Source organism: Eleutherodactylus coqui, chromosome 11 (genome assembly GCF_035609145.1).
Source record: "Eleutherodactylus coqui strain aEleCoq1 chromosome 11, aEleCoq1.hap1, whole genome shotgun sequence".
NCBI classification, from domain to species: domain Eukaryota; kingdom Metazoa; phylum Chordata; class Amphibia; order Anura; family Eleutherodactylidae; genus Eleutherodactylus; species Eleutherodactylus coqui.
This window is the reverse complement of record NC_089847.1, coordinates 113,218,205-113,244,411: the sequence shown is the minus strand read 5'-3', so window position 1 is coordinate 113,244,411 and position 26,207 is coordinate 113,218,205. Positions and strand designations below refer to the sequence as shown.

Below are 26,207 nucleotides of genomic sequence, written 5' to 3'. Positions count from 1 at the left end.
GTTTTTTACTGCACCCCCCACAGTGAGGAGGAGACTGAATGGAATGCTGGTCATGCAAGCGCACTAGTGAGCCATTCACTTTTAGTGGGACTGTCGAGATACCTGAGAAGCACCTGCTCGGGGTATTTCCATCAGCCCCATTGAAATGACTGGAGCACTGATCACACATGTGCAGCCAGCACTCCATTCAGAGGGACATCACTGCAGGGAGAGAAGCGACCCCTGCAGTAACAAGAAGGGACACAGGAGTCCCGTTCTCAAGATCGGTGTGGTCTCAGCGGTAAGACCCCCACGATCAGCAAGTTATCCCTTGAAATTCTAATTTGCCAACAATGGCAAATAAAACTTACTACAAAAGGTCCATCTTTTTTTTTTCTTCACTTTTAGTGCATTTTTGGGTCATTAGCTTTAAAAAAAACAATACAGCCTACTGGTGCAACCTCTTAATGCTAACGTCAGGCGCAACTATATTTTTTTTTAGAAAGGTGAAAAAAAGGACACAAAAATGTAGTGTTTATGATTAAAATATGCTATGTGTTAAACCATCATTAAAGTAAAAAAAAATGAAGCAAAAGTAATCAAATTCAGTGTTGGAGTAAATATATCAAACAGTAACAAAAGTGAAGAAAACAATGGCGGTGTCACACAAAAGCTACAAATTGCTGTAATTAATACTCAGGAGCTTTCTATTCTTTAAGCATAGATGAGGAATTGTAGAAAACAGGAGAAAAGGAACATCTTGAAAAATGTAAAGAATTTTTTTGTAAACAAAACTGCAGCCAAATCCGTCTCCCAGATGATTCCGTTCTACAAGATATTTACTGGATGTCTACAATTAGGACTGGGTTTCAGATAAGTATTTTCTGTTGTTAACAAGTGCGTCAGGGGTCTGATTATTATCAGTGAGATAGACAAAACATTACCAAATGCCCAACATACTCCGAATTGTCCGGAACGGTAATGCAGTCTACAGGGCTCTACTGGTAGTTCATACGGCACATCGATTGACTGCCTCTCTGTGAGATGGCACAGGGATGCCAACATGGAGATACTGTTGTTATATTCTAACATGTGCTAATACCATGCTTTATACTGTAAGGCGGTGGTGGTATCCACTAGTGGTAGTATCCTGTAGAATACAGTATGTGGCAGAGTTTGGCCAGTTGTCATGGTCGGGAAAGGGGGAGGAAACCAAGATGCTGGGATGGAGTGAATACGCAAAGACAGAAGAGTGTCATGTGCCTCCCGTGTCATGGGGGAATGAAGGTAGGTCATCGTTACCGAAAGGGGTTAAATGCCTGGAATGCCCCTTTAACTTTTTCAGCTTCTTAAGTTGAAGCTAATCAATCATAGAGTACTAATTGCTACAAAACACCTACAAGGGTAGGCCACTCCGCACTCCAGTTATAATAAAACTTCTGTTGGCCGTGCTGATGAATGCTTTCTGTTGTCGGACGCTGTTTCCCCGGTTACTGCAGTGCCGGTTTGAACATGCTAGAGCAGTTAATTTGTGACTGTGGTGCTAGAAAAATGGCTGCCTGCATGAAAGAAGAACAACATGAAGTTATGTTTTTTGTAGTCCGTGGGAATTCGACCCTGTGCCCGGCCGGTGACCCCAGCGATCCTGTCCGCTCTCTTCTAATTTGTGCTCGCCGGCGCATATGTGCAGTACAAGTTATGCCGTGCCATGCCTAGTCAATGACGCGGATTCCCCAACCTTTCCGCAATGATGATTGTGGAAGGGTCGTGGGGTGGACGGCTTACATTGACCTCAATGGAAGCCATCCGCACAGAAGCCACACACAATTGCAGCATGCTGCAATTTCTCCTCTGCGTGCAGAAAATCACAAACGATTTCCGCTCGGGTAGAGGATATTGTGTTTTGCTATAGCATGCTATGGGCAGTATCTGCTGTGGAATTTGGAGATGGACACCCGTCCCAGATTCCGCAATGCAAATCCACTTGTGTGCAGGCAGCCTAAGTGTTTTGTCAGGAAGAAGTATGTATGAATAGATAGAGAAGTCCAAGAAAGGTTTTAGTGTTATCCATGAAAAAGGAGCCCTGCGCCCATCCACATCCATGAGTGATGAAAGCATTGAGCGTGCACATGAAATAATTCTGTTGGATAGGCAAGTGACAACGGATTATGTTGCAAACCATTTGCAAATCACCCATGGTACTGCCTATGCAATAATCTATGATAGTCTTGGGTTTTGAAAAGTTTGTGCAAGTTGGGTACCAAAACAATTCACGGAAGAGCACAAACGGAAGCATTTGAACATCTACAAACAAAATTTGGACCGGTGGTCTACAGAAGGTGAAAATGTCCTAATAAGAACCATTACTGGTTGTGAAACATGGATTCATCTTTACGGGCCTGAGAGTAAACAGCCGAGTATGGAATGGAAACATCCTCAATTGCCAACCAAGAAAAAGCTGAAGAGTCAACCATCAGTTGGAAAATTCATGGTTACAGTTTTCTGGGATTCTCAAAGGCTATTATAAAACATTATCAGGAAAAAGGCTTCACAATCAACAGTGCTCGTTACAAGGAGATGCTTACTGAAGAGCAGAAGCCTGAAATTCAAACAAAACACAGAGGAAGGCTATCTGAAGGGGGTTGTATTGTTGCATGAGAACTGTTGACACTCTCCAAAAACTTAATTTTGAGCTGTGTGTTAAAGTATCCACCCTACAGTCCTGATCTTGCCTTATTGGACTTTCACCTGTTTGGTCCTCTGAAAGAAGCCCTAAGAGGACGAAGATTTACATCTGAAGAAACTATGAAGACAGCGGAGTATTCATGGCTCACCGCTCAGCCAGAAACATTTTTTAATGAGGGAATATGAAAGCTTGTTGATAAATGGACAAAGTCCACTGAAAAGCAGGGAGATTATGTTGAAAAAGAATGTATTTGTCTTTTCTTGATTCCTTGTTGATCCAGAGGAAGGCAAAAAAAAAAAAACAATGAGGCAGAAGCCAATTTAGCCCATTAGGGGAAAAAATCCTTCCCGACTCCATAATGGCAGTCAGAATAATCTCTGGATCAACATTTGGAGGTTCCTACCTGACTCTAATACCTGGATCAACAACCCCGCTGGTTATTTAATGTCTATATCCTGTAATATCGTAGCACTCTAAAAAGACATCTAGTCCCCTCTTAAACTCCTCTATGGATTTTTCCATCACCACGTCCTCAGGCAGAGCATTCCACAGTCTCACTGCTCTCACAGGTCCTGTTGGTGAGTACCTAGCATTCTCCCAGGTCCGCAAGATTATTATTATTCATAAATTCCACCTCCACAACGTGATTGGTTCTTAAAACTCTGCTCAGCCAATCAATGCAAAGCTGGATGAACCAATCACAGCCTTCGCCTCATGCAGGCAGGATTTTTGAATCCCGGAACCAGAAAGTGTTTTTTTGTGGGTTAATGAAGACTGCAGGATACACGGTGGAGCTCCAGAGAGCAGAAGGGGGACCCGCACCGAGTCTGCTAGGTAAGTATGCTTTTTTGTTTTTCATGGAGTGCAGCTAGGACTTATTTTAGGGGTAGGGAAATTTATCACATCGAATAAAAATCGCTTGTTCGTGAGATGCAAGGAGGCTTCATAGGGAAACATGGGCTACAAAAAAGTTGCAAATCTGACTTGCAACATTGCATCAGAGAAATCATCTCGAATGGGAAAGAACCTATAGGAAAGCATGGGCTTCACATCCATGTAATCTATGGCACTGTAGCATCGCGAGAAAATCATGCAATTTGGGCTCTTGGTATTAGTGTACCGTGACGCCACCGGAAGCTAAGGGTTTGACAGGAGGAACGCCCCTGTAACACCCTTAGCTCCTGATAGGGTCAAGGCTGGAAGATCCTAGCAGCTTACATTAGTAGCTGTAAATGCTGCCATGTCAGCTCTGGAACATGGCAGCATTGACCTCTAAGAATGTAAGCCTAAGAAGCAAAGTAGCCCTCACCCGAAGCGTGCAGGGCCCAGCAAAAACAATCCGCACGCTGCAGCCCTGAGTGTGCCTGAAGCAAAAATCCCCCGTTGCATCTGGAGCCTCCTTCCCGTCCACTTCCTATGCGTTCTCAGGATGGTGCCGGTCACCGCCTCTGTGCTGGGTGAATGTCGGTTCCCTGCTCGCGTAGCATGTGGAGGCTTCGTCCTGCCCGCTGCCTCTGTGATATCAGGTAGGTGCCATCCGCCGCCTCACTGCTGCGTGACCGCTGCTCACATCTGCCAATGCTGCGGCAGTCAGCCGGAAGGCCAGCGCTTGTCGGTCGCCGCCACTAAAGCCGCTTCAGACCACTTTACAGTCCCTGCTGCCAAGGCCGACCTGCGCTTAATGATTGAGTGTGGTTCCTCCTTCTGGGGCGCAAGCGGAGAAGTTCCTTGCAGCTGCGCCCACCGCTGTATACCTTCCACTGGTGTATGCCTTGCCAAGAAATGCTTAGTGGGCTTCCAAGACCTGCAGCCCAACCGCCACTGCAGCCAATCAGATACAGGGGCTGTCACCCCCCCTGTCAATCTTGACTTCAGCAGGACTTCCTGGTGGAGTCAAGATACAATAATACCAGGGTTGTCTTACACCAGCATATCATTGCTGCACACCACATGCATATATTGTACGGGAGCAATGACATGCATCCTTACTGTGTGCCACAATCCCCATACACTATCTTGGCATGTATGAGTGCATGCTGTGATCTTTTTTTTGCACGTGTTGTGCGAAAGAGACACAATTCAAAGTCAATGTAAGATTGGTACTGCTTATGACATGTACAAAACCTGTAGCATGCGCTCCTATGCAGGTTGCCCTTAACGAATAGTATACTTGATACATTTGCCACGTTGCTGTAGCGCACCTGTCTAATGATGTACAACAGCTTAACGAGTCTTACCCCATACCATGAACTTATGGGCTTTAAACGGTTCTAGGAGCATTTAGTAATTTCCACTGAAAGGTAATTTAATGGTAATTTTATTTTCTTAGAATAATTTTTAAAAGGCGATAAGCGTTCCCCGTACCTGAGGTAATAATCTCTTCATTCATTAGATGATTACGTTCGGCGTAATTACGGGGTGCGACGAGTTCTTTCTTTCCATTTCGATCTGCTCCTCAACAAGTATAACATTCAGCTCCCTAACATAATCATCCGATCTGCTGTTAATCAGTGTAATTTATAGTCTGTTTCCAGATATATTTTGGCGCGTTATACCGTAACCGGCAACTTAAATATCACAAATTCTATTTCCTAATTGCTTGGCATAAATAAGGCTTTGTGTGGGAACAAACATTGTTTCCTGACCGGCTAATATAGGACTCCTTTGGCAACAAATGAAAATTTCCTTGGAAATACGTTGAATAGCTTTTCAATGGGGTTGTGTTGAAAAAACGTATGCATAATTAGGGAATGGGGGGGGGGGGGCATTAATCACGACAGAGCCGCTAACATTTAACCCTTTCCAATCCACAGTCTGACGTCTAAAGACACTCTGATTGAAGGCTGTACAGCTCCGATGTCGGAAGACGTCCGGCAGGGTATTCTTACTGTAGATTACTGGCCGCTCTGTTGTCGGGGGCCTCTCCAGCATGTCACATACCGCAGTACTGGCTCTAGCCAGCAGATGGTGCCATTGTATAATGGCAGAAAGAAAAAGCCCCCTAGGGAACCCTGAATTCAAAATTGGATTGCAAAGGGTTAAATCATCTTCATGTAACACTATTGTAGTAGCCCAGTACATACGTTTCTGCCACCCCCCCTCCTCCTCATGCCATTGAAGAAGATACCCAAATTATAAATGGCATAATGGTACATGAGGGTTCTGCTACCACTTTTACATTGGGGCTTAGGAGTAGTAATGAGAAAACTTTTGAAATTTGTTGAATTTCATTAAAATGTTGAGTTTGGTCGAAATTACTTCAACTCACCCATACCCCTAAAATTAGTGTATAATTTGGTGGAGGTGTGGCAGCTCAGCAATTAGCACTATTGCCTTGGAGCACTAAAGTCCTCGGTTCAAATTTGACCAAGGACAACATCTGCAAGGAGTTTGCATGTTCTCTCTGTGTTCGTGTGGGTTTCCTCACAGAATCCAAAAACATACTAATAGGTGAATATAGATTGTGAGCGCAATGGGGACATAAAATATAAAGTAGTGTAAGGCACTATATAAATAAAGGTGATAATTATGAAACACATGTAGAACATACAAACTCCATGTCCCAGACTCTTTTTCCTCAGATGCTCATGTGATCTCAGTTCTGACCAGTTCAGATTTTCTTGGGGTTATGTATTCAGTTTCTAGTCAGTTTCTCAGTTTTTGTGATGCTGTTACACAGAAACACCCATCACTACTGCTAATGATGAACACACAGCTCTTCTCACACAGTAATAATAGAGGAGATGACAGATCATCCTCCCAACTGTATACTTATGTAGCTTATTTAGGTAAATATAGAAGGTAATGATAACTAAACGATTTCCCCCAGTAGGCAGAAATGGTATAGCCTCAGGGGCGAAGCTAAAGGCTAATGGGCCTGGGTGCAAAAGTTTATCTTGGGGCCCCCCAACTTTTGTTATTCCCTTAACGCAGATGCCTAACTTAAAGCTCCTGGGCCCTAATGCAAAAACCTGTAACAGGGCCCCAACTATAATGCTTTATTCATAGTACTGGGCTTCCTATATGGAGAAGAGAAGCCTTATGGGCCAACCACATCCCCTGCATCCCCTATAGTTACACCAGTGCCTCTAACTAATGCTGTGATGATGCATCATGGGATAGATTTGAAAGTGAAAATAAAAAATCTCACCATAAGGATGGTGCCTGATGAGCATCAAACAGGGGGCTGCACTGCATGAAAGTGACTGCAATATAAAGGGGAGACTTCCAGAGTGTGACAGACAATCAGGTGAGGGGGGTAGGGTTGGAAAAATGTGATTTCCCCGAAATGGCCCTTTAAAAATGAAGAATTTGATCCCTTAAAAAAAACCCTTACTACAAAATTAGAGACAAATTTAATTCAATTTGTCCAAGTTACTTGTATTGCAAAAGTTCTTGTCACCGGCCGTAAGAAGACATGCAGATTGTCAGCCACGTGGAAGAAATTATGGAGATTGCAGCCAAATGGCAACAACAAAGGACTTTTGATGCTGTCATTTGTCACTTTGATTTATGGTTTTAAAAGAGGAGTAATCATGAATATTCTGATTATTTCTCCTCTCTGTTCTCTCACTCTGTGACAATATCAGTGGAGTCGCATTAAACATCTGTTTATGGAATAAACCCGGCACATGAAGACAGCTGCTCCAGACTGGGAAATGCCATCCAGCTGTCTGACTTCTACATTAACGGTGGTTTTCGTTTGCTTAAGGCGAGCGGGAAGGGATGGTGTCTTTGTACGGTTTTATCGCGTGCGTTTATAAACATGTACTATTAATTCTAGCGGCCCGCAGAAAACAAATGGCCGCCGCTAACAAGTGAGCGCGGAATAAGAAAACTATTTCTGCTGAACATCTGGAGAACAGACTCGGCTTCCGTGATCGTTTTCATTGCAAGTTCTTGAGAAATCTATTGACTTTGGGAAACACGTTGCACATTGCGAAATTCTATCACCCATTAAAGAAAGGAACAGAGATCTGTCAGGTACCTTTAGAAGATGTTACATACTTAAAGGGAAGCGTGTTCCACTGTGTAGAACATATGTCATGCAAGGAACACAGCCCAACATTGTGCAACTTCAATCAGTCTTTGCTACCTTTTCCTGCCTTCCAGTAGGTGGCGCTGCAAAAGCATTGTTCCACCTTCTATTTGCATAAATTTCCCAGAGCAGCATGGCCTCAATGCAAAAAAAATGTAAAAAGCCCCCATCAACTATTACACATCATTAGAACAGGTTGTCCAGGATTTAAAAAAATTAGCATAATAGCAGGAAATGTGATAAGGTTAAAAAATAATCATTACTTGCCTGTTACATTCCCCACCCTTTGCTACACCCCAATCCCCCAAACTTTGCTACATTTTTGACATGCTGTATACCCATGTGATTGCTTCAGCCAAATATAGGCCTCAGCAGTGATGCTAGCATATAGAGCCTGTGACTGCTAAGGCCAGTAATTCGATCATCTCATTTCCGCCTCCAAGACTTCTCCAGAGCAGCACCAGTCCTCTGGAATGCACTACCCCAAAGTATCCGGGCAATTCCTGAACTTCAGGCACGCTCTAAGAACGCATCTCTTCTAGGAGGCATACCTTATCCCCTAAACCAAACCCCTCTTTACTCCCCCTGATAACATGCTCCCTGTCCTCGCTGATTGCAGTCCCTGCTAGCTGTAATCAACCGCACCCTGCATTTATACAGATTTGGCCACTCTTTGACACAACTTGACCATTGTCTATGTGTATAATATTCTACACTCTCCACCTCGCCATACCGTGCACATCTCCAGCCCTTTACCTTCTGTATCACCCCATTACTTGTAGTATGTAAGCTCGTTGGAGCAGGACCCTCACCCCTACTGTTCCCATCAATTGATTATTACATGTAACCGTGGTTTTGTTCATTTCCCCTGTCTTGTAAGCGCTGTGGAATATGTTGGCGCTATTTAAAAAAAAGACTATTATTAGTTTTAATTGGCTGTAGTGGTCACACGGGTGTACAGTACATCATTGCTGCAGCAAGGGAAACAATAACCAGTGGGGACCACCAGGGCTGTGCAGTAATGGTTATTTTCTTAAAATTTTGCAACGGAAAAGATAAATGCGGGACCTTTTACAGGGCCTTCTACAAGAATGAATTTCCCCAATGAAGGGCCACTTTGGTGAAAACACGTTTCCATCCCTGCACCCCTCAATTGATTGTCCGCCACACTTTGGACATCTCATATGTATATTAAAGTCATTTCCATGCAGTGCAGCCTCTTGTCTGATACTTATCAGGCACCATCTTGATTTCTCTTTGACTATTCTGTGCTACCAATCCCATGATGCATCGGCACAACATCACATGAACAGCTAGAGACTGTACCATCTCTGCCTGCAGAGAAGGACACTGCCCTTTCCACCTGTGTTCTATATTCACTAAAATAAGCTACAGACCATATGTATAGAGTCACGGGGATGAGCTGTCATCTCCTTCATTATAAATGTGTGACAGGAACTTCTAATCATCATCAGCAACTATGAAAGAAGTTTCTGTGTCCAAGACTGTTGAGGAAACTATGGTGAACAAGGTACTGGAGCAGTCTGGACAGGCGTGAGTATACAAGACTAAAGGTGGCTAGACGAAGAAGTAGACCAAACAAATAGGTAGAGATCTGAATGGAACACCCTGAACCTCTTCCATAGGACCTGCTTTGAAGTGGAGCACCCATCCTGAAATGGACGATTCCCGACGTGGCAAGGTTTAAAGTCAGAAAGGAACTGGAGAACTGGGGACTATGGAAGGACTGGACATAAAACACAGAACACCAACAAAACTGACAACAAACAAACTGCAGACAATAGAAGACAATGCAGAGAATACAAAAAAAGACAAAAATGCAGAGTACAAGCCAGACTACAGCCAGGTACACTGTGAGTGCTGACCAGACCAGAATACAAGAAGTATAACCAGCACTTCCAGCCAGGAAGAGCCGGATTATATCCAAAGGGAAGTTGTTGATCAGCTGACAGAGTTGTCAATCCTCACAGACAGTACAGTTGCTAACATAATTAAAGAGGATACTGATTAGCAGACAAAGCTGCAAATCACCAGCTAGAACTTCAGCGAACAGCAACAGGGAATGGTTTAACCCTAACTAGTCAGGACTAACTGTAGTATGTGTGCGCCGACAGTCCCTTTCTAGAGAGCTTGTGTGGGAAAGTCCATCACACAGAAATTACTCTGAAAAAGTGACTCATTTGAGAATACATAAAACCAAGTAAATCCCAGGTGGTCAGAATTGAGATCACGTGATCACCTAAGAAGGAGGCCAGGAAGTTTCAGATAGAAAAGAATAACTAAACCAGGTAATATTAGCTGACTGATATATACTGGGGGCTAGTTACTAGAGATGAGCGAGCGTACTCGGAAAAGCACTACTCGCTCGAGTAGTTTGCTTTATCCGAGTATCGCTGTGCTCGTCCCTGAAGATTCGGGTGCCGGCACGGAGCGGGGAGCTGCAGGGGAGAGCGGGGAGGAACGGAGGGGAGATCTTTCTCTCCCTCTCTCCCGCCCGCTCTCCCCTGCTCCCCGCTGCGACTCACCTGTCAGCCGCAGCGGCACCCGAATCTTCAGGGACGAGCACAGCGATACTCGGATAAAGCCAATTACTCGAGCGAGTAGTGCTTTTCCAAGTACGCTCGCTCATCTCTATTAGTTACATAATGAATGGAAAAACATTTCATTGTTGTGGTTCTTTAAAGGATGAGCTCTCATGTCTGATGAAGGGGTGCTGTTAGCACGAAACACATGACATAATTGAGAACCTAATAAAGTATTTCCACAACCTACATTATTTGACTGGTGAAATTCATAACTGTGAAGCAGGCCCCAGTGAAATTTCTTTAATTTGCCACCTTTTTCTTCTTCTGTCATTTTCTTCGCATAAGGAGGATTTTTTCCTGTGATTGGAGACCTGGAAAGACTGCTGCACAATTTGTACAACACATTATAAGCTGTTGTGCCTCTGCACAACCTGACCGGGTGAGTACAGAGAAGCTATTGTCATCAACCACTAATATTCATGCCTACATGTTGAACTATTTTAAGCTTATTTTTATAGAATTTGCTCACAGTAAATTTTTTATTTTTATCACATTTCCGGCCGTTACACTGATTTTTTTTTTGTTTTAAATCCTGGGCAACTCCCCTAAGGCCTGGGCTATTGAACATTGAGGAACATTGATTTAAGAGTAATGGTGGATAAAATGGACTGATGGACAATCCAGTTCATATTTTGCATAAGGTGAAATGGCTTATATAATCCCAACTGTCCCACAAATCATACTAATGAAGAAGGGGATGTCTCCAAAAATGCATTTAGACATTAAAAGTAGAGTCAACAACATAGTTAAACTTCACGGGAAGATTGGAACAAGAGTGCTAGACCATCTAGTCATGGAGGCTAGCATTCCTCCTGATCACAACCAAATCTCATAACTATATTTTATTCACTATGGTACCTAGAACACATATCAGAAGGTGTAAATGAGACATTTTTCCATTTCCTTGAAAAAAATAAACTCGTTTAGAAATTAATGGCAGCAACACATCTCAAAAAAGTTGGGACAGTTAACAAAAGCCTAAAAAAAAGTAAGTGGTGCTAATAAAAAACATCCTACATCAGACAAGACTGGGGCAACATTCCTCTCCCAAAACTCCAGCAATTGGTCTCCTCACTTCCCAGATGTTTATAGACTGTTGCAAAGGAGATGCTACACAATGGTAGCCATGGCCTTGGCCCAACTTTTTTGAGATGTGTCACTGCCATCAATTTCTAAATTAGTTAATTTTTTTTACTTGAAATGGAAAAATGCCTCACTTTCAACCTCCCATATATGTTCTATTGTGAATAAAATATGGTTATATGAGATTTCCAAATCATCGCGGTCCTTTTTTTTTTTTGCATTTCTTTACATTTTGCACAACTTTTTTGGAATTGAAAGGCTCAAAATGTATCATCATTCAATCATTGAGCTATACAGCATTTATTTATATGTTTTTGTACTCACTTTAGTATAACACAGCCTGTGCCAATAGAGGGCGCTGTCCAGAACACTTGTATCCGTGTTCTTCGCCTGGGAGTGCTTTCTGTGACTGCTACAGGGCAGTTGCTCATGAACTGTGTATCTTCATCATCTATTATCTGCAAATTAAAATTCATGGTTAATTACATACTGACAGTAGACTTGTCTATTAGTGACTAATGAACTGCTGAGCACCAGTAATAATGTATCCGCAACGGTGGGGAGGTAGCTGCTGTTATTGCCATAAACGATGCTTATATTCTGTCTACCTTATTAAAATTTGCATCTTGTAACAAATCATAAGAAAAACCCAGAGTTGCAGTTGTGTTTAAAGGGGTATTCCAATATCAGGGACCCCATTTCAATGTGCAGCAAGCAAAAAACGAAAGCACTCACCAAAGCCATGTCTGTTAAAAAAAATGCCCCCTTTCCTTTCAAAGCTATAGTCTTTGTTAAGCGTGTTGTCCGGTTGCAATGTGCGACAAGCATCCAGGTCTTTCAGCAATTGCTTTACGGTAAATGACTAAGCTAAATTAACTCTTTAGTTCCCTATCCTGACTCATCTTCTTATGAAACGAAATCCAGCATAACTACCCTTTTCTAAATTAGCTGTAATTAGAACAATTGCTCTTGATTTGCAGTTAAGTACTTTTATACTGTAGTGCCACACTTCAGGTCACTATAGAGTTACCAGACAACCCTGGATGAATAGGGCTAAAGGGGTTAAAATAATAAACTGGAACATACTTAACCCTCTGCAGCCACCAGGATCCAGCATTGCAGTCTCAGTGGTTGTTGTGATCTGTGATGTCACAGGAACTCAGGCGACCGCTGCAGCCAGGAGTTCTGGAACATGGCACTGTAGTTTCTAATTAGCTCCAGGGGTCACATGAGTTCTTGTGACTTTAGCGATCACAGCAACCTCCAGGAAGGGGTTGTCCCTAATTAGATAGCTTCTTTGAATGATAAAGAATAGCTGTCTGCTGCCACCACTAGAGGGAGCTCAATGTATTTGAAGTTAGCTACTATTGAACTCAATGGAAGCTGTACAAATCTGCAGTAAATGTTGCAGGCAAATGCTATGACGATGTGTTTGAAAGCAAGAGTAGCAATCTAGTGCCCACCCCTCTTACAGCCTCATCGTCATAGTATTGCCTGCCTTTATCCAAGGTACAGCATTATCAATGATAATAGGGCAACAATTAAAGCTAGTTCCAAATTCAGTCCAGATTTCAGGGTTGCCATAAACTACAAAACATTTAGTGACATCCCATGAGCAATTTTTGTAGCTCCTGGAGTCTGCTGTGTTCCTTATTATTGGCCATTTCTCAAGTGAGAAAATCCTTCTCCAACATTCCCTCATCAGCAGTCTTCATTATGTATGGGAGAACCAGGCCTTTATGATGTGATATCTGTATTTTTATGAATGCTTTCAGCGTGTTTCAAGAATGACATTTTCATGATCCAATTCTGTGGATTTATCACTAGAATTTCCATTTTGGAAGACTATGTAGCATCTTGAACATATGGATCATGAGAGTAGAGAACATGACTATTCTCTTCCATTTCCCAAACCATAATTTATGTACATTGCAAACCATTATCCTATAATCGGAGATTTACTTGTATGCGGCGGATGTCTTTCAGAAATATATCACACGTAGCAAAAATCAGAATTACACAATCATTTGCTTAAAAGGGGTTTTATCGTTAACAAAAGTTTTCCAAGCAGGCGGACCCAGCGGAAAAAAAAAAAATACAGCATACTCCCCTCTCCTTGGACCCATGGTACGCAGCTGGATGGCTCTCACGGTATCAACTTCCGGGTAGACAGCCTGGCGGAAATCAGGTGACGCTGTAGCCAATCAGAGGCTGCAGCATTACCGTCGGCACTCCTGGCATCAGCGCTCACATCCTGAGCACCATGATGCCAGGAGTTTGGGTCCATTCAGGTCAGTGGGTGTGTGAAAAAAAGGATGGCGCTCACGGGACATGCGTTTTCCGCTTTTTTTTTTTTTTCGAGCACTAATTAATTTCCATGGCAGTTTATAATGACATCAATTGAGCCACCTTCCTTTTTTAACATGCAAAAAAACCCGGATGAAACTTGTACGACACGCGTGCGTAAAAAAAAAGCAAAAGTGTGCAGAAAATGCAAAAAAAATTAGCCAGTTTTTCATGGATCACATTTGCCCATTTGAATTTAGGCCCTTGATTAAGTAGAATGGCAGTCTTGTCCACGGGATATGATGTTGCAGGTCAAACTCAGTGATTTAAAGTGACCCTGCGTTCTTCTGACAAAATTTGCTCAGGGCTTGGAGGAGGAGGTGGGGGGGATTTTACCTGGTGCCTTCCTTACTACCCTCTCTGCTAGTGATCTGCTCATTCCTAGGGCTCTGCTTCATTTTTTCAAGATGGTCATGGTGCTCCGATCACTACTTAATGCCCACTGTGCATCAGTAGTCAGAGACTGCATACTGCTTTCGAAGTGGCTAGAGTTGCTCAATTGAAGATGTAATGCCTTAAATTACCAATGCATTATCACTGCTTAATGTGCAATGGGTAGTCTAAGAATGGCCATCTTAGAAGAATGAAGAGAGGCTCCAGGAACAAGTGGCTCGCTGGCACCAGGTAATATAACTCTACCCTCCAGTCCCTAGACAAATTTTGTCTCCGGACCTGAGGGTCACTTTAACTGAGCTGCAATACCTCCAATGACCTATGGACAAGAGGGCGCTGTGTCTAAAAAAAAAGCAATCATGTTTTTCTAATTTTTTACAACCCTTATAACTATAACCACTTAAAGGGGTCATCTGATGAAGACATTAGACAACTTTTCTGCTTTGAAGCTAGCCCACTCATCAGTCCGCCTTCTATTGCTGGCAATCAGTTATTATTGGTGGTGAAGTTGTTGCCAGCCTTGCAAATGCAGAGGTTACATTCGTGCAGGTCGTAAGTACGGCACCCCTCATGGATGTCACTAACATGCTAGGCAGACGCTATCAATATCCACAATGGACCAATATAGAGATATATCACCAAAACGCAAGGAACACAAAATAGGGTAAATAAGAGAAACAGAAATATGGGGATGAGAATGCTATTCCTAACCAACTTTGCAGAGGCAGACCCGGGCTAGAAGCAGGGTGATCAGCCTGATAGGGACGGCTGCACATCAGAAACCTAAGGGGCTTAGTCTGTCTCTAGATGGAGGATAGGGACAGGAGTCCACTGCCTCACCAAACACCGCAGGCAGGACAATAACCGGCGCCCATGTAAGGGTGGGTCCCGAATAAATACTGTTTTTATTTCATAGCTGATTGGCCAGCTAAGGGAAACACCCCTCTATTGGCCAATCAGTCCATACACCACAGGAGATGTTGTAGCAGGATTGTGAAAAAGGGCACACTATACACTGAGGGATTTATGACAGATGACACATAGTAACATAGTATGTTAGGCTAAATGACGACAATGTCCATCTAGTTCAGCCTGTTTCTACCCCCCTTCTTGTTGATTCAGAGAAAAGCAAAAAAAAAAACAACGAGGCAGATGCCAATTTAGCTCATTTGAAAGAAAAAATTCCTTCCCGACTCCATAATGGCAGTCAGAATAATCCCTGGATCAACGTTTGAGTTCTACCTGACTCCAAGACCTGGATCAACAACCCCGCTGGTCACCTAACGTCTATATCCTGTAATATCATAGTGCTCTTTAGTCCCCTCTTAAACTCCTCCACCGATTTTGCCTCAGGCAGAGAGTTCCACAGTTCCACTGCTCTTACAGTAAAGAACCCCCTTCTGTTATGGTAATGACACCTCGGGGGTTTACTGCAGTGACAGGAAGAAGACACTCATCGGCACCAGGCGCTGTATGAGACGGTCACGTGGGCCTGGACTGACATCATGAAGTCTCCCTAGCTCCACTTCCTAATTGCATCCGGCACGCCATAGCAGTAGTATTATATGTTGGCTATTTAAACGAATGACTGGGCACGTGTTCCAGAGCAGGAACGTCTCTCAGTAGGGTACCCCTGTCTATGATTTTCGTAGAGTAATGGGCTCTCTTAGTCAACTTGTGGATAGCTGTGGTGCTGTTTTTGGAAGAAAGCAGCTACAGTTATGTGTAGTATTCCATCTCAGCTCCATTCACTTCAATGGGGCTGCAATACCAATTGACAGGTATTGCGCTGTTTTTTACAAGAAAGCAGCCATGCCTTTCTAATACCTTAAACTCAGAGAAATATCATACTGCACCAAAAACTAGAGCCCAAAAACACTAAATCCCAAATTTCGCTACATTTATATGTGCAGTCCTCGAGTAGAACCCTGGGGTCAGGTTTGGGATATTTTTACTATCATTTTGCAGAATACCCAGCCATAGTTTTCAATCACGTTATGATCTCCTAATAAAGGGATAGAGCAATCGGTCCAGATGCCGGAGACTAGTAATCCCATCCAATCTTTTTGCCTCGTTTGCTGGTCCATTACATCTGCAGAAGGTGGAATTACACTGTAAAAAGCCTGGCATCTCTCTCCAAATCATATGGTAATGTATGAGCTCTGGTGTGGGCGCAATGTGAACCGGCGTCTTCATCATGATGTTCTGTATACTGATTGTATGAAAAATATCAAATGACACCGCAAATGAGCTCCTCATAAATATGTAGAGAGGCATTAGAATCAAATAGGCTATTACCGGCAGCCATTTCCACGTGGAAGGCTAGCGTGCCGGGACTCGCCTTTTAAACAGGATTTTTTTCTTTAAATTGTCTATAATAGTGTGTATTACGCTCTGGCTTGTGTTCATATCCCAAGGAGGAGTCATTATGGCAAGCATTAAAACCACAGCGAACGAAGGGAGGGCAGCAAGGAAAAGGATTTGATTGCCTCGGGGTTTTATAAATCTTTAGTTACGGCTCTGAGAAGTGAAACTATAGAAGAGTGGATTGTGCTCAGGATCTCTTTCGGAATGTGACAATCTACGTCCTCTTTGGTGATTTATAGAAGCACTAATATTTTATTAAGTTACCATAGCTGAGAATATCAATCATACACTTTAGAGCGCTCGAGTCTGGGCCAGGCGGATGATGGATTTTTGTTTCAATTCGTATTTGTTTCGTGTAGACGGCGTTTTTTTTAAATTTTGTCTTCTTTTGTTTTATTAATATCTCAGATTGCGCAATTTTTGGAAATGGTCGGTATGGGTCAGTAGATGCACTGACATGGCAAAAGAATACTGCGTAGGACCAACCTCTAGGCTGGTGATATGTAACAGGGCTCTGATTCCACAAGTGGACAGAAGGAGGGATGTTGAGCGGTCTAGAGCAGGGGTCCCCAACTCCAGTCCTCAGGGACCACCAACAGGTCATGTTTTCAGGATCTCCTATGGTAAGAACACCTGTGGTAATGTCTGAGGCAGCGACAATAATTACATCACCTGTGCAACACTGAGGAAATCCTAAAAACATGACCTGTTGGCGGTCCCTGAGGACTGGAGTTGGGGAACACTGGTCTAAGATAGTCAACCCCAGATCCTGGGTATTTGTAGGTGCAGGATTTCAGGGGGGAAGGGACCTCTCCATGACTATATCCAATAAATGCTTGATTGGGCGAACATGCATGTCACATCATTCGTAGGAACTCTCTTTGAACCAATGCTGGACAACTTGGACCTGATGGCACGATACATTATCCTGTGGGAATATCACATCGTTGTGGGGTACATCAAGGTCTGAAAATGGTCACCAAGCAGTGAAATGTGGCAGGCACCAGTCGATGACTTGCTTAGGTGAACCAGAGGACCCAACTGATACCTTGAGAACACACCCCACACTAGTATGGATCCATCACCAGCCTACACAATGCGTCTATTGATAACTGGGGTCCATGGCTTCATAAGGTCTGCGCCACACACAAACCCCACCATCAGCCCAAAACAAATGGTACCGTGACTCATCAGACTATGCCACATTTTACAAGTCCTCTAGGGTCAAGAAGCAACTTCACGAGCCCAGGCGAGGCACTGTGTCGTGGTGTTAACAGGGATGCTCTGGTGGGTCTTCTGCTCTAATGTTCCATGGAAGCTAAAGAACACTGCAGATATATGTGTGGGTCATGATGATCCCCAAGACTCTTATGTGCCCGACAGTCATCCCGTGTAAAGCAAACCTTACTTGCCTCTTCCCAAGGTAAAATTGAACCGCCTACTTGTATCGGTTTGTAAGAGTGCCTTCAGTAAAGTTTACAGTTCCGGCAGTAACTCTGTCTCCATTATAATGTTTGCCACACTGCCTGGCCACTCTTATTACCGAATTGGGTCCCGGCCTGTTCCTGCTAATATACAACCCATTAGACCACAACATGCTAATGCACAACCTGCCAATCCACCCCCACAGCCAGTACACACAGCTGACTTTACATAGTTTGGAGATGGTCTAGGGCAGAGAACCCCAATGCTTTGTACCTTGTGAGCCACATTCAGCTTTAAGTAATGGTCAGGAGCTACATTCAACTCAAAAATGTAGGAGATACATTTTAGACAAGAGATACACAATAATGTAAGTGAAGTTGCTGCAATCATGACCCAGCAATCACAAGAAATACAAACCTGATACAAAGGCATCTTGAAATTGGCAATGCAACTGCATTCACTCCCATTAGGATGCAATGTAGCAGGGCCATAGTGCAATCATTGGCAGGGCAACATGTGTCGAAGGCAGGGCTGCTGAGTAAGGCTGCATGCCCACGGGCGGATTTGCATTGTGGAATCTGGGACAAGCGCCCGCCTCTGGGTTCCACAACAAATACTGTTCATAGCATCACTATGGAAAAGTGATTCTTTCCGAACGCGAGTGGAAACCAATTGCGGAAACCAAAATACGACGTTAAGCGTAGGAGATTCTGGCACCATATAGGGGGCATATAAAAGAGCTGGAGCTGCATCACAGCTCCAGATCCAGAGAGCAGCAGCATGATAGCAGTACATGGCCAGTAATAAAGCACCAGTGTAGCAGTTTCAGGTACTAGGGTGGAGCCTCAGGTGTAGGAGCTGCAGGACCGGAGAGTAGTCAAGGAAGAGCCAGAAGTCAGCAACGGGAGGTTTGGGTTTACAGTACAGATGGATGAGGTGTCGTGGCCCGGAAGGTCCTCCAGTATAGCCACACAATCATTTGTCTTGTAACACCTAGCTATGGGCTTCTATCGTGCTTGCCCAGAAATAGGACCAACCCTGATAATAAGACCTACCCCGGTGATAAGGGCCAAGAGGGGCTGTAAAGAAATTAATAAATGTCGCTAATCAAAAAGGAGTTAATATATTTTGCTTAGTAATCTATTTGAATCAAGAAGGTTGAATACTGCAAATATTCTATTCTGCTCTGAAGGACTCATGACTATTGAGTAATAGGCCAAACGTCTGATCTAAGTGGAATCAGGAAGTTCTAAGGCCAGATGTCTCGGAAGACATAGCCTAACCGCAAAGAAGTTGCTAGCTCTTACATGTGAAATCAGCTATTTCTTAATGTCATATATCACAAGGATTAAGTCACAAGAGCAGATGTTCATAACTATAGTAGAATTATCAGTAATTTCTTAAAGATGTGTTTGTCTGAGTCATATATCACACGTCTAAAGTTTATTGAATGATTATGTCATAAGTTTATTGTAAGATGTAAAAGTCATGAGTTTAAGATGTATGGAAATCACGAGGTTATTCCCTGTTTAGCCACACGTCCCGTCCTGCGAGAAGGGGCTGGCTATAAAAGCCAAGAGATACAGACAATAAAATAGAGTTCATTACTTCACCATATACCGTGTGTAATGGTCAGTACTTTGACTCTCTCAAAAGGAGCGCTCCTCCTGCTTAGGTCAATTTGGAACCGACAACATAACTGACCAGTCTGTTTGAACAAATTAACCCTCGACAGTTCTTGGCGTCCAACTAGGGGGCGGGGCTTACCTTTACGGGACATCGCAACCAGTAGACTGAAACAAACTCCTGGCCCGTTGACGTGGATACTGGATTCGGAGACCCCAGACTAAAACACCGGTGTACAGGTAAGAGCTTATCTTACTATTATACAGTCTGGATTCTTTTGATCTGTGTGTCTCTAACGGACTAGAGGTATGTTGTTGCCTGTTTCCTATATTTTCTGCCCCGTCCATATTTTAGAGTGAATAAGTTCATTTAACTGTCCTAGACGGAAGAACTCACTCATTGGGACTTAAAGAGTCATGTTGTCTGTATTGGAGATTGAAATAATTGTTATTGTTATAGTCTCATTTCTGGCAGTCATATTCTTACTCTGGATCTGTTATAATATTACTAAAAGTTCCCTAAGAGGCGAAGTCTGGTCTCCCCTGAATCCTAGTGTTTGAAGTTGACCACGTTTTAGTTCTGTAAATCTATTCCGGGACAGGGAACTGTGTGTTCCCAGATAGTCTCAGTGATTATCTTAGTTTACTGTGTGAAATATACGTCCTGTATACTTAGTGAAGAATAGTCGGAAGTGGTCAAGATGGGGTCTGAACAATCTAAGATATATCAGACTCCTATTGAGATAATTAAAGATAGAGAAGGGGAGGACATTTGCAGACAAGCCTATAAAGTTTACAAACGTATAGGCCTTAAGAAGGCGGGAACATTCAATTATGAATTTTGGTCACAATATGAGGATAAGCATAGAAAGGAAATAAGAAAAAAGGGTTTGGAAAAAGGCATGAAGGCTATTCTGGACTGCTCTAAAACAGCAGAAGACGAACACTGGGACTCCGAATCCCGAGGCGAGGGCATTTTAGTTTATTGTCCTATGCCCCGGCCACCAATAGACGTTCCCATGGAAACCCCTACGGTTCCATTAGTCTCTCCTGTCGTCCCGGCCGCTCCACCAATGTCTCTTAATAATCCCTTTAATTCTCTGTATCCCAATTTGCCGCCCTTGCCTCCTACGTATCCACAGGCTACTGCCCAGATGGATACACCTCCATACAGCCCTCAATCAAGATCCCCGGGCCCTGAAGTAAATAGAGGTCCGGCTTGGGATTGTCCACGTTGTGGTCAACAGAATGCCTGTTTTAAAGAACTCTGTACAGTATGTGGGACTCCACGTCCCAGGGATCAGTGTAGACAACCGATTCCCTTATTCCCAGTTACAACCTCCACTACCCATTATAGAGAACCAAACAGACCGAGTCCACCATTGGGCACGGTCGGACAAGAGGACACTGACAGACCATCGTCTTCTAATGACAGACCTACGGACGCACATAGACCAACTCCCGGGTCTACAGTCACTACATGGCGACCCTGGAGCGCCACAGACCAGATGGCACTGTGTCAGCAACTGCCCGATCCCCAGACAGAGCCAGCAGCTTTCCATAGAAAGTTGGAAGTCATACAGAAAAACTACTCTGCCACTTGGACAGATATGGAATGTCTTATGAATGTAAAATGTCCTCTGGGCCTTTACAATAGTATTGCTCAATTTTGTGGTCTTGAAGATCGCCCAGATGACCCCCAGACATTACCTAGTGGTACTCAATATGTGGACAAGGTTAAAGCCTGGTTTAAGGATAAAGCCCAAGAGAGACGTACAGCCCTAACCCAGTGTAGACAGAACAAGGGCGAGTCTATTGAATGTTACTTTGGCCGTTTAGAGGAAGTTGGCAGAGATCTGGGTTTATATGATTGTCCAAAAGCAATACGTAATGCTGCTTTTTGTGAAGCCTTTATGCAAGGAATAGATAAGCGCCTGTCTGAACGCGTTAAAGCATGTACCCCCGATTGGCGACAGGCCAGACCGCGTGATCTATATAAGAAAGCTGTAGGATTTGTCATGGATACAGAAGACCACGCAAAGGGTTTTATGATTAAACATTACACCATGGAGGGGGACACAGTCCGACTTAACGACCCCAGGCGGGAGACCCGTAAGTGTTATAACTGCGGGAAGACTGGACACTTGGCCCGTAATTGTAGAGCCCCTAAACGCCCTAGACAGAACACGTCAGACGAAAGGGGGCAACAGGGAAGTACGGCCACTACCACATCATCCCGCTCACAGGGAAATAACGGGTATACCAATTACCAATGAAGGTCTGGCACTCCTTCCCCCGTGTCCCTTATAGTTACTGACGCACGTGGGCCACAAATTTTTCAGCCTCTAAAAATCCAGGGGAAGGAGGTGCCCTTTTTAATTGACACAGGGGCCACTAAATCATGTGTCAGTACCTCACAAGTCAATGACCTTAGTATTCCCCTCTCAGACTCCATAGCCATAGCCGTTGGAGTGTCCGGTGAACCAACACCCATGCGTGAGACCGAGCCCATAGAAGTCTCCTTTCAAGGGTCACGAGTCCTCACTCGCTTCCTGGTGTCACCCGCTGGGGATTGCATCATGGGAACCGATGTGATGGGACCCCTGGGGTGCTGTATTCAGCTCCATCCTTCCGGTGAGGCTCATGTCAGTACCTCTGCGGCCGACCACCAAGTATTCTATCTCATGGCAGCAGACTTGGTCACTCCGCCTCCTTCTTGTACTGTATATGTGTTGACCCCAGAAGATACCCAGGTTCTCTCAGCAGTGCCAGAGACCCTATGGGCAAAAGGGAAGACAGACTTGGGCCATCTCCACGTACCCCCAGTCATGGTATATCTCAAAGATGGGGAAAAAGCCCCCATGATTCGCCAATATCCCCTAGCCATGGCACAGGAAGACGCAATAGCCTCCACTATTACAGAGTTATGTGCCTTGAATGCTTTAAAACCTTGCGTCACACCCGCTAACACGCCACTCTTCCCGGTTAAAAAGAAAGGGAAGAAAGGTGAACCTGATACCTACCGGATGGTTCACGATCTAAGAGAAATCAATAAGGTGACCATCCTAGAAACACCTTTGGTCCCCAATCCTTACACTCTGTTGTCCACCATACCTTCCGGAACCTGTTGGTACACCTTGGTCGATCTCGCCAATGCATTGACCGGAAGTGACGTCAGACGCCAGTAGCAGCGCGCCGAGGCAGAGGCACGAGCGGGGGGTCTGAGGGAGACAACGGACCAGCGGAGGAGCCGATACCGGCGCCCCAAGGTGACAGGAGCCGGCAGGAGGAGTGCAGAAGCGGAGCGGAGCAGCAGCGGGTCTCGGAGCAGCAGCAGGAGGGCAGAGTGACAGGTGGAGTGAGCGGCCGCCGGAGCAGAAGCAGGTGCAGGTGCGGGGGCAGCAATCAGAGACCGGCAGTAGCGGAGGGGACCAGAACGAAGCAACTGAGACAGGAGGGCAGAGTGTGCTGATAAGTATCTACCTCTGTGTGTGTTTGTGAGCTGTGTGTCTTCTGTGTATCTGGTTAGTTGTGTCTTCTGTGTATCTGGTTAGTTGTGTCTTCTGTGTGTGTGTGTGTCTGGGGGTCTAAGTGTTTGTGAGAGGGGGAAAAAAAAAAAAAAAAATTTTGTGAGCGCGTGTCAGCGGGTAAGCGTTTGCGCGAGAGCGGCAGCGAGTGAGCGGTTGCAGCAGCGTGTGAGCAGTTGAGTGGTCGCAGCAGCGGGTGAGTGGTCGCAGCAGCGGGTGCAGCGGTGAGGGGTTGCAGCAGCGGGTGAGGGGTTGCAGCAGCGGGTGAGGGGTTGCAGCAGCGGGTCAGCGGTTGCGGCAGCGGGTCAGCGGTTGCGGCAGCGGGTCAGCGGTTGCGGCAGCGGGTGAGCGGTTGCGGCAGCGGGTCAGTGGTTGCGGCAGCGGGTCAGCGGTTGCGGCAGAGGGTCAGCGGTTGCGGCAGCGGTTGCAGCAGGGTGTGAGAGGTTGCAGCAGGGTGTGAGAGGTTGCAGCAGCGGGTCAGCGGTTGCAGCAGCGGGTCAGCGGTTGAGCGGTTGCAGCAGCGCGTGAGCGGAGTGTGAACAAGTCTATCTTCACTACTTCCACAAGTAAATTGTAGATCCCCATTAGGATGAGCTCCATGCCTGGCAATGTCATCCAGTGTGCTACTTGTGCAATGTATGCGGTCCTTGATCAGCCGATCGAGGGTGCATACTGTTGCGCAAGATGCGTGCACGTCGAACATTTAGAAGCCCAAATTCTGGATCTAAATGGGCAACTGGCAACACTGAGAGCCATTGACATCATGGAAAGGAGTTTGGTGCTCACTGAGCAGGCACTCGCTGGGGTAGAGGCGGGGGCGGACGGTAGTACGGAAGTGCAGGGGGAGCAGGCAGTCAGCTGGGTGACAGAAAGAAGGAGGGATAGAGGGAAGAGAACCAGGGAGGCTAGTCCTGAACTGGCACAACCCAACAAGTTTGCACGATTGGCAGATGAGGGGGATGCCATTACAGAGCCAGCACCGCTGCAGCACGACACGCCCTCTGAACGCCAGGGGGATGACTGCTCCAGTGAGACGGGGACGGGGAGCGCAGGGCAGGCTAGACAGGTTCTAGTGGTGGGGGACTCAATTATTAGGGGGACAGAGAGGGCAATCTGCCATAAAGACCGGGATCGTCGAACAGTGTGTTGTCTTCCTGGCGCTCGAGTTCGACACATCGCGGATCGGATTGACAGATTACTGGGAGGGGCTGGTGAGGATCCAGCAGTCATGGTGCACGTTGGCACCAATGAACAAGTTAGAGGTCAATGGAGGGCCCTCAAAAATGATTTCAGGGACTTAGGGTCCAAGCTCAGGGCAAGGACCTCCAGGGTAGTTTTCTCGGAAATACTACCTGTACCTAAAGCCACACTAGAAAGGCAGCAGGACCTTAGGGAGGTAAACAAGTGGCTCCGGAGTTGGTGTAAGAAGGAGGGATTTGGGTTCCTGGAGAACTGGGCTGACTTTGCGGTCGGCTACAGGCTCTACCGTAGGGACGGGCTGCATCTAAATGGGGAGGGTGCAGCTGTGCTGGGGGAAAAGATGGCTAGAAGGCTGGAGGAGTGTTTAAACTAGGGACTGGGGGGGAGGGCAAAATGAGAAATAGTGGGGTAGCCAGTGTAATTAGCGATCTGGGTCCAAGCAAAGGGAATGGGGGACGAGCAGGGGGTGGGGTTAGTACAGTTAGAACTGATAGATCAGCCATAAGTACGAATAGCAACAAAACAAATTTAAAAAACAAAAAAAATGATATAAATTGTATGATCACGAATGCACGAAGTCTGATCGGTAAAGTGGGCGAGCTTGAAGCAAGAATGACTGATGAAAGTTATGACATAGTCGGAATTACTGAAACATGGCTTGATGATAAGTGCGATTGGGCGGTGAATTTGCAGGGGTACAATCTCTTCAGAAGAGACCGAAGGAACCAGAAAGGGGGAGGGGTATGTCTGTACGTCAAATCGAACTTGAAGCCGAGGCTACGGGAGGATATAGGGGTAGGAGACGAACAGGTGGAATCTCTGTGGGTAGAAATACAGGGAGGAAAAAATAACAAAATCCTGATAGGGGTCTTCTATCGACCACCAAAAGCAACAGAAGAAACTGAAGACCTACTACTAAGGCAGATAGAAGAGGTGTCAAAACGAAACGAAGTAATTATCATGGGGGACTTTAATTACCCAGATATAACATGGGAGAACGAAACCTGCAAATCTCACAGGGGTGATAAGTTCTTGAGAGTAATTAAAGACAATTACCTGAACCAACTTGTGCAGGAACCAACAAGAGGGAGGGCCATTCTGGACCTAGTACTAACTAACAAACCGGAACGTATAAGGGGGGTGCAGGTTGAGGGGCACTTGGGAAACAGCGACCACAATATAATCAACTTCCAACTGTCAATCAATAGGAAGCCTTATCAGGGAGTGACAAAGAAACTAAACTTTAGTAAAGCAAAATTTGATGAGCTTAGAACTACTATCGGTAACATTAATTGGGACAACATCCTCAAAAATATCAGTACGGAGGAAAAATGGGAAAAGTTCAAAAGGATCCTAATCACCTCATGTGAGCAGTTAATTCCCTTTAAAAATAAAAGAAACTCAACTAAAAGGAAACCAATGTGGCTCGACAAGACTGTACGAGGGGCAATAAACGAAAAGAAGAAAGCGTTCAAACTACTAAAGCAAGAAGGCAGCGAAGAAGCGCTAAAATCATACAGGGAAAAAAACAAAATATGCAAAGATACGATCAAAACTGCCAAGGAGGAAGCAGAAAGACGGATCGCAAAAGAGAGCAGAAACAACCCAAAGCTATTTTTCAACTACATAAACAGCAAAAGGATTTGCAGGGAGAGCGCTGGCCCTTTAAAAAACAATGCAGGAGAAATCATTGATGATGACGAAGGGAAAGCAAATCTACTAAACAGCTTCTTCTCAAGTGTGTTCACCAAAGAAAAGGAAATGCCACACGAGATGCAGGGGAATAAAACGAACCCCTTACAAAATATCTCATACCTAACGCAGGAGGAGGTGCGGAAGCGTCTAAAGAAAACTAAAATTGATAAATCACCGGGCCCAGATGGATTACACCCAAGGATACTAAAGGAACTAAGTGACGAGATAGCTAGGCCG

General features: G+C 44.9%; 1 protein-coding gene across 3 annotated transcripts in view; it reads right to left on the bottom strand.

Moving 5' to 3' along the window:
- The window catches only part of SPON1 (spondin 1), a 535,993-nt gene that overhangs the window by 429,496 nt on the left and 80,290 nt on the right, over positions 1-26,207 (bottom strand). For all 3 annotated transcript variants that reach the window (XM_066583268.1, XM_066583266.1, XM_066583267.1), the window contains exon 3: positions 11,717-11,850. In XM_066583268.1, the coding sequence (XP_066439365.1) occupies positions 11,717-11,850 (134 nt within the window). The remainder of the gene's footprint in view (positions 1-11,716; positions 11,851-26,207) is intronic.